General features: G+C 39.0%; 1 protein-coding gene and 1 long non-coding RNA gene across 7 annotated transcripts in view; one reads left to right on the top strand and one right to left on the bottom strand.

Annotated features, from left to right (window-relative positions):
• PDE11A (phosphodiesterase 11A) overlaps window positions 1-12,501 on the top strand; it is a 151,395-nt gene that overhangs the window by 29,668 nt on the left and 109,226 nt on the right. For all 6 annotated transcript variants that reach the window (XM_053409983.1, XM_053409972.1, XM_053409966.1 and 3 more), the window contains exon 2: window positions 699-857. In XM_053409983.1, the coding sequence (XP_053265958.1) occupies window positions 699-857 (159 nt within the window). The remainder of the gene's footprint in view (window positions 1-698; window positions 858-12,501) is intronic.
• Window positions 1,392-5,414, bottom strand: LOC128424270 (uncharacterized). Its single transcript, XR_008332975.1, has 2 exons — window positions 5,287-5,414; window positions 1,392-1,569 (listed from the first exon to the last, which is right to left on the bottom strand). It is a non-coding gene; the product is annotated as an uncharacterized LOC128424270 (long non-coding RNA).

Below are 12,501 nucleotides of genomic sequence, written 5' to 3' on the forward strand. Positions count from 1 at the left end.
AAAAATTGTTTGAACTCACATCTAGCAAAACCCAGAGCTAGCACCCAGGGTGCACATATGATGTAGGAGTGGTTTGACATTAATGATGGCACCAGTGCTGATAAATGCTTCACAGAGCAGAGATGTGCGCTGCCACTTCCAGCTGTTGTGAGGTTGAGACGGGCAGTTAGCTTATGGGCTCAAAGTGCAGAGGAGGCACTTCTGAAACACTTAGATCCTAAGAATTAACTGACGTGACCTTTGACTCACTTCTTAGGCAATGCAAGATTCAAGTAAAATTGAACAGGTGGATTTTTTGATCAGTTGCAACTAATGTGAATATTTTAAAAAGTGCTATTTCAAGTCTCCTAGTGGATTTATAGGCATTCTGTCTGAATAATCCGAACTGGCGGGAAATATACTTAACCCTAAGAAGCAAAGAAAAAACCAGGAACACGTGGGGGGAGGGAAATAACATTTGTATAAGTACAATATACAGAAATGCAATACGTGACTATGTTTATGATTGTTACCTCATGCACTACAAAAGCATGCTCAAAGTTAAGGTTTAGCGAAGGCCAGATAGATGGAAGCAATCACTATCAAGTTTGGTGAGTTCAATCTGGGAAATGTCTGATGACCAGCATTGCAGTAGATTGAATGCAGAAAAGCATTCTGTTTTAAGTCCCAATTATAACCTTTTCTTTCTGTTTGGGTAGGATCGCCGCTTTAATGACGAGATTGACAAACTAACTGGATACAAGACCAAGTCATTGCTTTGCATGCCCATAAGAAACAGTGAGGGTGAAATCCTTGGCGTTGCCCAAGCGATAAATAAAACACCTGGAGGTGCTCCTTTCACCGATGATGATGAAAAAGTAAGTTATTTTTTCCTTTTTGCTTGGCAGTATGGATAACATCTTACATAGCTGTTTTCTCAGATGTGTATTAAGGTTTGCATCTTGATTCCCATAAAGCAAATGCATCGTTCTATTTGTAATCAAGTATTATTTTTTTGTATTGTTCAGGTGACATGCCTTTATTCCACATATCTTTAAGAATCAGTACATTTATTAAGTAATCTGTCTCCCTCTGCTCTGTATTATGTAAAACTCCTGGTGAAGTTGTTATTCCATATTTTGAGATAAAGCTCACAATACAATTATCACTAAAACCACTAAGTGTATCTGAAGAAGTGTGCATGCACACGAAAGCTCATACCAAGAACTAACTTAGTTGGTCTTTAAGGTGCTACTGGAAGGAAAAAAAAAATTTGTTTTCACTAAAACCACAGTGACTTCTTATATGAGACAATATATTCAACCATTTATTTGTTGAATTTGCCATATTGCCATCACTGGAAAGCTCTCGATTGGTGGCTATCATTTTGCAAGACTTCCAGGCTGCCCAGTTTTTGTTTTTAAAAGATACCTGCCTTATGATGACCTTTTTCTCTTCAGGGACAACTTAAGCCTCATCACTGCCGAAGGTGAGTCACAAATGTCAATGTATTGAATGGCTGGCTCATTTCCTACAGGGAGGTGCCATTTTCCCCATTTTCATCTGCAGGCAGAGTATTTTCTCACCAATCTGTATGCAACACAGAACACACGGTAACTAGAGATGCTCATTTCCCAAGCAACTTAGTGTGGTGAGTGCATAACCATATAGGCGACATCTGCCTAAACGCAAAGGAGAATTTCACATTTTCTGGAAAGGCGCTGGATTTATGTTTGTCCCTATGGGTGTTGGTAAAATTCTTGCCATGTTGATGGATGCTAAGTATGCCTACTTTGATAAGTGGTCATTTGTATTCAGCTTCAGTTATGCTACTGAAGTGATCAGACTGAATTAATTGAAATCATTAACAACATGCATGTCTTTTTTCACTACTCTTTTGGTTAAATATTCCCTACCCATTACACTTGACTGCATCCAAAACAGAGGCAGCAGTAGGCTCAACACCAGTCTGGATTTTTAAAATCCTGCTTTGAAATGTAATATCGTCTGGTACAAGGGCTCAGGCACCAGATGTTTGGCTTCAATTTCAACTGTGTGTAAAGTTATCTTATATTTTGGCCATTGCTATAATCTTTAAATTTCAAAAGGTAAGTACAATTACAGGGGGAAATGAAGTTTAACGGTTTGTTGTTGATTTATGGTCAAGTACAACTTGTTTCTTCTAGTCCATTTACACTTTTAACTGGCAAAATCTATTTTCTATATTCTCAGTATATTTCCATTTCTTCCAGCAGAGCCAGAATGCATCTAATTTTGTGTGGTGATATGTATACTTGAATTAGTTAATAAACGTCAGTTAACACACTGCCTGCTCATTAAATTAGCTATCTCTACTTGCCTATTAATAGCTATACACAGCAATCTGTAATCGCACATAAGAAAAATCTCTGCAGTTGGTATTTATGACTAAAGCAGTCTCCTAGCAGACTCCCTTTGCTTGTAGTGTGTGGGTGTAAGGGGGAAGAAATCAGCTTTCATTCTTGTGTCAACAGTGCGGGGTGTGCAAGAAAGGTGGTGGGAAGCTAATATCTAGAGAATGAGATTATAAAGAGGAGAGAATAAAAGTGATGGATGGAAAATTCAGAGAAAGAATCAAGGTGGAAATGGAAGCCCCACAGGAAAAGGGTGGTAGGTAAAGGAGAAGAACGGAAGAATAATCGGGAGTCGGGAGTCTGTAATGAGACAAAAGAGAGGACAGTACATAAGTGCAAGATGCTGAAGGGGATAAAAAGACAAATAGGATTCAATTTAAAGAAAGAAAAAGGAAGGGGGAGGAATAATAATGTTGAAACAACGTGCACAAGAAAGTATGTGCTTCTACTAAAACCAGGAGAAGAAAAAGGAGAGGGAGAACGGGAGAAATAAGGTGAGCCATAGGAAAATATTGCTGCCCATGAGAGGAAAGCCTTAAATAATAATAATAATAATAATAATAATAATAATAATAATAATAATAACAACAACAACAACAACAACAACAACAACAACAACAACACACATAAAAGGGAAATCAAACATTGTTAGCATTTCTGAAGGAATTTATGAAAGGAAACAATGTTACAGAGAAACGTAGCTTTATACATGTGCCGAGCATGTGAAAGAAATTGAAACACACTGTAGGTGCAGCTGTGTTCTCCCAGGTGAGCTTTCCCAAGATGTAACTTCTCTGCTGACAAAGTTTGTAGTGTTGAGGGAAGTGCTAAATGCTGCCCTCGTTGGTATCTGTTAAGGAGTAGAAGCCCATTCCCCCATTGAAATTCTTACACCGATTATCACATGATCAGGTGAGTGAGCAAAAGTTCAGGCAGCCAGCAGGCAGCTAGTTGCAAGCTTCCAAAAAAGAGCAAATGACTTAAAAATGCAATCCTAGAGGCACTTCAAGTAGTTTAACACTGTAGTATTGTTGCTGGGTGGGTATATTTTTCCTTCATGAATGCATTAATTAGTAAGCCTTTCCCAGATGCAGAGTTTGCAGAATATAAACTCATGCTCATGGAGATTGAACAAGTTTCCAGATATTATTGTTCAGTTTCCTGACAGTAGAGGGTTCCTTGCACCTTTGGAATAAAAGCATATAAACTAAAAACGCAGCAAACAACAGACATATACTTTTAACTTTGTGCATTGCTTTAGTCAGAGCAATGAAGAGAGAGCTAAATAGCATGATTAAATAAGGCGAGGGGGCTAGCCTATTGATTTATCTGCAAATTAAATTATTGTTTTTAATTAGAAGTACACAGTGGCAATGTGTATGTACTTAGGTCTTAAAAGAAATGCCTTAATAACAAATAAAATATTTAGCAGCGTGCCGTTGTTCAAGTCCATGCATATAATCACATTAGTTAGTGGTGCTTATAAACTGGCAAACTGCATGTGTTTCACAGGTCCAGGTTTTCTGTGTCTCCATTTTTTGTGTAATCTAGGGCTTCAATGCTATGTACGCAAGTCCCAGTGAACTCAGATTAATATGTAGAGGATTTGATTGCATGACAACCATGCTAAATTATAGCATTAATTATGATTGCAAAAGTCACACATAGTGAATGGTTTTCCAGTGTGTGGCTAATTTATTTTACTTTTTTTTTTATCCCAGAGAGTTTGGCTTGGGGGATGCAGTCCAAGGAGATTAATACAGCACAGAAATTATAGAGTTGAGTTCAGCAGATGCCAGTGAGAAGGTGCATGCAGAGCATACACTTGCCACAGGCCTGGGAGTGATAAGCAAGCCCCGCCCCGCCCCACCTAGGACCACCTGTTTTTTTGCCTTTTACTTGCCTTTTCACTAAACCGAACTTCAGCTCAATTAAGCTGAACTAAAACTAAACAACTCAATAGCTCAATCTCTTTCCTCAACTAGCGTCGGTGATTAAGATAGTGTCTAGGACATAACCCATGTCCTTTGTTGGTGTTTGGAACAAAACAGTTTGTCTACAGCTGGCAAAGTCCTGTTGCCTCTATCCTTTCACTTGTGTGAGTGAAATATATGTAAGCTTAAAGCCTCCAAGAAGACTTGAAAAGGAAGAAGAGGCTGGGTGGTTGGGGTGAGTTTAATTCTGTATCCTACCCTTACTTTCTAGTCTCTTAAGTAATGTGCGTCTTTTACCCTGGGCTAAGCATGCAGCACTGGAGAAGAGTAACCGCATCACGTACACTGAGTAAATGATTTGTCAAATTAAGCTATACATGATAATTTCAATATATTGTATGTGTGTTATTGTTGGAAATGTGGGTGTTACTTTGCATTGTTTTTGAAATAGCAGTAAAAAAACAACAACATTTGAAATTCAATTTCCCACCCTATCATTATTACTTAGTTTCCCATCACTGTTTTTGTTTGCTTGCTGTGCACCCCACTGTGACCAGACAAGTGTTAACATCTGTTTACACATCCCTTAAAAACTACCAGAAAATGGTCACGCCAATGGAACTCTTTCAGTGGGGCTGGGTGGGCAGGAGAATTCCATTGCTGTCCTTTCTTTAAAGTGTTTAGCACAACTTATCAACTACGTATAGAATCGTGGGCCAATTCAGTATACGAGTACTGTTTATTTACTTGCATATTGTATGAGCTTGCGGTTATCCCTGTCTGTTAATTTAACAGAGAGCTTTATTCCTAATGTGGAGTCCTGACAGGTGTTTTCTGACATTATGAGTTATGGATAATAACACCAGCAGGTAATGTTGTCAATACAATAGCCTGTGATCTGTGATGTCTTTTTAACCTTCAGGTTTTTTTTACTTTTTTGTTTTTCTCCAGACAAAAGCTTGTACCATATGGAGACTTACCGTGCCATTGTAATGTCTGCTGTTCACTTTTAAGTAGAGCAGTTTTGGAGCAAACAGCTTCATATGTATGGCGCAAACACAATTGTTAATCTGCCACCGGGTTCCAACCGCACTGTCAAGGCTCTACCTTTCAGCCCATTAGAACTCTGTTCTGCCCAACAAATTCAAACCGCAAAACTCCTTTTAGCTGACTCTGTTCATTCTAAGCTCTGTTATTGCATTCCAAATGGTAAAAAAGATAAAGGTAAAGGACCCCTGGACGGTTAAGTCCAGTTAAAGGCGACTATGAGGTGCAGCACTCATCTCGCTTCAGGCTGAGGGAGCCCATGTTTGTCTGCAGGCAGCTTTCCAGGTTGTGTGGCCAGAATGACTAAACCGCTTCTGGTGCAACAGAACACCATGATGAAATCCAGAGCGCACGGAAACGCCGTTTACCTTCCTGCTGCAGTGGTACCTATTACACTGGTATGCTTTCAAACTGCTAGGTTGGCAGAAGCTGGGACAGAGCAACGGGAGCTCACCCCATTGTGTTGATTCGAACTGCCGACCTTCCAATCAGCAAGCCCAAGAGGTTCAGTGGTTTAGACCACCATGCCACCCACTCCCAAATGGTAGATTGCAGGTTACAGACCAATTAATTATTTTCATGTAAGTTCCTTACCACCTACCAAGTTAGCTAGCCAGCACCTTTATAATAGGACCATTCATGGAAAGCCAACAAATTCTCCATTGAATTGATCAGGCTTGAATATATCCTTCCCTAGTGTAATCATAGGTTGTGTACTAAGCTGGAGATGTTAAAGATTTATTTTTTTGTCTCTGAGCCTATCTCTTTATGCCTTTCTGCTTCTGACAGATAAAATCTTTATTTTGGGGCATAAACATTCTGTCTTGCCATCACCAAAAGTTAGTGTACGGCATCTTTGTTCCCACTGAAATGCACGTTGGGTTCTGCATACCCAAATGTAAGGAGGACTTTAGATTAAGAGGGGATGAGGCAGTGACTAGTAATTGCACGTCAAACATCAATTCAAACGGCCCCTTATGGAACTTTACTTAACCAAAGACAATGGTAAAAGCAATCATAGTTGAACTACTAAATTGATTAAAGTGAACAATACTGTATTGGTAAGCAATAAGCAAGGAAGTGGAGTTGCTTCTCTCCTAGAGTTCCCAAGAGAACTAGTAAAAGTAATTACTTAATACTATTAAGTTCTGAACTAGCCCTCTGAAAAGGGGAGGCGGATATTGATTTCCCATTTTCAGCATACCAAAGTAATTTGTAATGCATTTACAACCGTTCTTACAACTTCCTCAACAAGACAGTAAATAGTCTTGCCTCCACAGCATTGCAATCAAGAAACCTCAGTTTGTTAGCTTCTTCTCAAATATTTGCCCTAGTTTTCACTGACATAATAGATGAAACCTACAGGAAATCATTCCGTTCAAATAGTCTCATCAGATCATCAGCTGCATTTACTAACAACGTTGGAACAACAAGAATCTGGTTATTTTTGTTATCTAATTATTTTCGAAGCACTACCAAGCAATGGAAATCATGCTAGATTTCTCTTCGATGGTTGTACTGTTTTGTTTGCAGAAAGGATTACCGCAGAAGTATGGGCATAATTTAATTGGTTGGTATTTAGTTGAATCGGCACATTACACAGTGGGTTCCAAGAGTTTTCAGACTCATACACAATGTCTAGTAAGAAGTGAAGTCCATGAAATCATGAATGGTGTGGGAAGAAAAAAAAGGAACAATAGGTTACTATTGTTAAACAATATTGTTAAATTTATACAGTATTGAAGCAAGAGAGGATTTATCTGCACCAGATTTAAAACATGTTTGTTGTTGTTTTTTAACATAACACAGTTCATCTGTGGAACTGTCCACCACCAAAAAAATATTCAGCACTACAGATGCATTCCAAAACAACTCCACAAATTCATTAACTGTTCTTTAATGAGTAACAAGTTGTTTATAATGTTTCTATACTGTCATAGGCTGGATACCAGTAGAGTCTAGGGTGCAGTGTGAGATTGCTTCTAAATAGGATTTTGTTTCAGGAGAGAATAGTTGTGGAATTGCATATCAGGGCTATGTAATACTTTTGCTGCTTGCAGTTAAACTAGATGAGTGGCCCAGTTTCTCCCAGTGATTGTATTCCTAAACCCTAAACCACTTGATGCCTTCTTCTAGAGACCCAAACTTGGGTCTCCATCTGTTTTGGGACTACAATTCCCATCATCCCTAGCTAGCAAGACCAGTGGTCAGGGATGATGGGAATTGTAGTCCTAAAACAGCTGGAGACCCAAGTTTGGGAAACAGTGTTCTAGAGACTTAGATCTAATACATCTGGCTCTAAATGGTAAGAACATTGTATTTTGCAGCTTGGTTCTGCTATAAATCAGTTGGTATAATGAGATATGTATTGTAAAGCACATTGTTCAGTAAAAGAAGTGCTAGAAAAAATTATAGTAGGAATATTTGTAGGATAAAGGTTATCCAAAATAGTACTGAAGACCAGGAGTCGGGTGTTGGATGAGACATTGCTGTGAAGTGAACAAGTCATTTTACATTTTCTTCTTTTTGTGTTCCCCGCATATACAAACAGACATAATAAATCTCACTCTTGGATATTACTAGTGTTAAATTATTGTTGGCATCCGGCTGTCTCGGGAGACAATGGAAGAGTGCGCCTTCAGAGGTAAAGTCAAAGTGTTGGAGATTTACAGCGCCTGTTGTGGCAGTAGAGACCGATAGGGGAGAGACATGTTTTATTTCAGGTGGGTGTTTGATTTGTAGATGTAGATGTTTGGTTTGGCTGCTACCGGAGCTCCATGACATTTCTTCTCTCTGCTTTCCTCCCAGTATTATTTATGCTGGTGATATAAAGTATTTTGAACAGCTTTTATGGGAGCTAGTATCATGGTCCAGAAGAAACTTTAATAGCCAGTGACTTGCTCTTTAATTTTGAATGCATGAGTCACAACCACTTTTTACCTGTGAGATGTTGTTACGTTTAATGAATATGTTCCAGGAAAGGGGGAAAAACGGGTCTAGATGTCTTCCTCTTCTCTGAAATGAATACCACTGTCTTCCTCCGAGGAGCAGTTTAAAGATTAGCTGATGTGTCTGCACAGCATTTTGGAAGCAGACCATCTAAGTGCTCCAATAAATTGAGTGCCTCGGCTTGTTCAATGCCTCTGTTTTTAAAAAGTTCAGAGGATGTGGCTGGTAGAGGCATACTTTATGGGATGGTTGATGGTTGACCATCTGCCCTGAAGCAAGTTTAATCAGGGAATTCAGACCTTTGGAAGAATAAGCTTCATCCTGGTTTCTTCCAGACTTGGACCATTTAGCAGCATCCAATCATTGCTGTTTTGCTTTAAACTGGAAGTGTAATAGCAACTCTGCAATGGCTACCTGAGTTATTTCCATCCCATCTGGTCATTGTAAGAACTATAACTTTAAGAACTTGTATATGAAATTTCTTTCCTTCCCCTCCTCCTTCCTCCTCCCTTTTTCTTTTGTGACATAGTTTTTAGGTTGTAAGCCTGAGAACGCAGACTGCCCTTTCAAGTGTTGTTTAATTGGTATGGAAGACGATGTGGAAGATTATTTTGGCTAAAGAGTGTGGTGAAAATGCTTTAAATATAAAATAAAGAAAATAAGTACAGTTGTAACTTGGATCCCAAACTTGGATCCCACCTTGGTACTTGGACGTTTTGGCTCCTGAACGCCGCAAACCCAGAAGTGAGTGTTCTGGTTTGCCAATATTCTTTGGAACCTCAGCGTCTAACCTGAAGGGGCTTCTGTGGCTTCTGATTGGCTGCAGGAGCTTCCTGCAGCCAATCAGAAGCTGCCCTTTGGTTTCCAAACGTTTTGGAAGTTGAATGGACTTCTGTTCGACTTCCAAGATATGACTGTAATTAAAAGGGGGGTGGGTGGAGATCGGGCAACATGCTAAAATGTTGAACTTTAACAATGTATTGCAGGCGGGCAAGTGTTTAGACTGCATTTCCCCACTAATATTTGGACACAACTACATTGGTGGTGTACAGCCAAGACCTCTGCTTTGTTGATGAATTAACATAATTGTCCTGTTTTGCTGATTTTTTAATTTTAGCAAATTTCTATCACTGACCTTATAGAACATTTCAAAACTCTCTAATTGCTTGCAGCTGTGGCAGAGTGTCATGTAGCTAATGAATAAACAGGAAAGAAAAGATGCAGCATGTCAGCTTTGCAATGACTTTTTTTTCAGCCGGAATAAAATAACATTGTCCTGTTATTTCGCCAATTGCTGCCTTGCAAATGACAGCCAATTAAGTTCTGTGTGATTCGTTCTTTTTATGCAGCCACTTACCCAGTTGAAATAAAAACAAAACGTATCGTTACACTTAGCAGTTTTTAACATTACTGGGATTGTGGGAGATGGTGTGTCTCACTGTTTATGACCACATATGCTAACCAAAGGTTTTAGCAATAATATTGTAGGGTTCGCAAATGGGAAGGCGAGCTAATTTATGTTCTGTGGAAAGACAGCTTCTGCAGAGCTTATTAAAATATCTAGAAGCTCCACTAAGTAGAACTGGAAGCCAGGCCATCTTTTCAGAGAGCTGTCTTAGTACATTATAAGATTCTGTATCATACCTTACAGTTCTGAAAATTGTATTCCCCATACTTTCATTATCCAAGCAAAGATATTTACATCAGTAACTATCAAAGACTAAAAGCAATTTTAAAATGGCCTATTGCACTACACATTTTAAGATTTTTTTTAAAAAAAGCATTCCTAGCTGCTTACTCTAATAACAGATAGGTCCCCTCCAGACTGAGTTTTTTTTATGTGGTGTGTGTGTGTTTAATATATAATTGGTCCAGAAATAGTCCATTAATGGTGGATTTATACAGGACGATCCATACATTACTCCACTTTATTCATTTTTCTGTAATGCTTCCTCATTGTTACCACATTATTCCAGTCTGGAGGGGTACACTTGTATTACAGGGAGCGGGTGGCGCTGTGGTCTAAACCACTGAGCTTCTTGAGCTTGCAGAAGGTCAGCAGTTCGAGTCCGGGCAACGGGATGAGCGCCTGTTGCTCTGTCCCAACTCCTGCCAATCTAGCAGTTCAAAAGCATACCAGAATGAGTAGATAAATGGGTACCACTGTGGCAGGAAAGTAAACAGCATTTCCATGCATTCTGACCCTCATCACAGTGTCCCGTTGCGTCAGAAGTGGTTTAGTCATGCTGGCCACATAACCTGGAAAGGTCCTTTTCCTTTTTCTTACACTTGTACTGTAGCACATCAAAAGTGAGACAAAGTAAAACCCCAAATACCCTGGAACATTTGTAGTATCAGAAGTAACAGAATTTCAGCAGGAAGCTATGGAGCATCCTTGCCTTCCATTCAGAAAGTTCCCACCGACTCCAACAATATACAATCAGAAAACGAGAGTTGTAAAATTTGAATTGCATATGAAATTATTAATGGAAATGAATTGTACATTCTATTCAATAGAAGTTACTGAATTCTGAGCCCTTTCTCACCTGCGCCCCAATTAATTAATCTATATTATTATTAAGGCTGCATGTGGGAGGAAGTGACATAGGATTTTTCTTTAATTGAGGTCACTAGCTACTTTGAAAACCATTTATAGTGACATTGTGTTGCTGGTTTAAAAAAACAACTCTAATTTAAGTAGAGCAGTTGCATCAAAGCAGAAAATAAGGTTGCTATGCTCATTCTAGCTTCATTTTATGTTCAGCAAATACTGAACTAATACTCCAACCTTAAACATCACACATGGAAACAATACATAGTTTGCCAACTGGAAGACAGTGCTGTTTTCTGTAAGGATCCCTCCATAATCCACATTTAAACCCTAGGACATCATGCTGACTTGTTATTTACGAATTCTAGTTTCTGTAGCTTCTTGTTCCATTTGACTCCTTTTTTGTTTGTTTTAAGTATACAGCAAGCTTAAGGTCAGATGTCAAAGGTTGAGGGAAGTTTCATCAGACCTCAGCCAAGTTCATTGGTAGGCCGTGGAGTCCGGGGTCAGCTGAGGGTCTGGTTCTAGTCCATGCATGCCAGGATCTAAAGTGCCAGAACTGGATGATGCCATTTAATGGGCTAATATTCAGGTTCCAAACCATGCGGGCAAAAAGGAGAGCAAGGCAACGAGTTACTCAGATCAAGGGTGTTACTTCGTTATCAGGGCTGTATACAACCTGATTTGTTTGGATTGGCCTTTAGTCTGCTGACAGTATTTAGGCTGATTCTGAAACTTAAAAACCCTGTGGCGCCTCATCTACTTTGTTTATTTAGGAGCCAGAATCCTGGTGGCACAAGAGGTAAGGCATTGGGAGGTTGACTGGTATAGAGCCATGTGAACATGCACAGAGACGATAGAGTATCAACATTAATCAGTGAAATTGGATGATAATTAGGACACTGAGTATGATCTTTACCTGTTTTTGGTATAACAGCAATGCAAGCTTGGTTAAATGTGTCTCATAAATTTCCCTTATCAAATATCCTGTCGTACAATTGGTGAAGTTTTGGCACCAAGAGATCTATGAATGTTTTATACTACTCTACTGGAAATCCATCTGATCCAGGTTTCCTACTATTTGCCATTTTTAAAAGAACGATTGGGTGTCACAGACCAACATGGGCCTCAGTAGTTTCTGCATGTTCCTGTTTCTTAAATGATAGATTTGTTTGTCCGTTCATTCTCTTACATAGTGTTTGTCCTATCAACAGAAAGGGAATGTTGATAGGTGATGATACGTATGATATAGAGAAAGTGCTTGCGAACAAACTCTTCATAGGTATGGCTGAGAGTGGTAGGATCCGTAATGTTTTACTTATTTATTTGAAACATTTATAGCCTACTTTAAAAAAAGAGGAAATATCAGAGAAAGCTAGTTAAAAGAAAAATGAATTACCAGTACAATCACAGCAATAACAAAACAAAAAATTTTTTTCCTTCCAGTAGCACCTTAAAGACCAACTAAGTTAGTTCTTGGTATGAGCTTTCGTGTGCATGCACACTTCTTCAGATACACAAGTATCTGAAGAAAATCTGAAGAAGTGTGCATGCACACTAAAGCTCATACCAAGAACTAACTTAGTTGGTCTTTAAGGTGCTACTGGAAGGAAAAAATTTTTTTGTTTTGACTATGGCAGACCAACAC

Source organism: Podarcis raffonei, chromosome 1 (assembly GCF_027172205.1).
Source record: "Podarcis raffonei isolate rPodRaf1 chromosome 1, rPodRaf1.pri, whole genome shotgun sequence".
NCBI classification, from domain to species: Eukaryota; Metazoa; Chordata; class Lepidosauria; order Squamata; family Lacertidae; genus Podarcis; species Podarcis raffonei.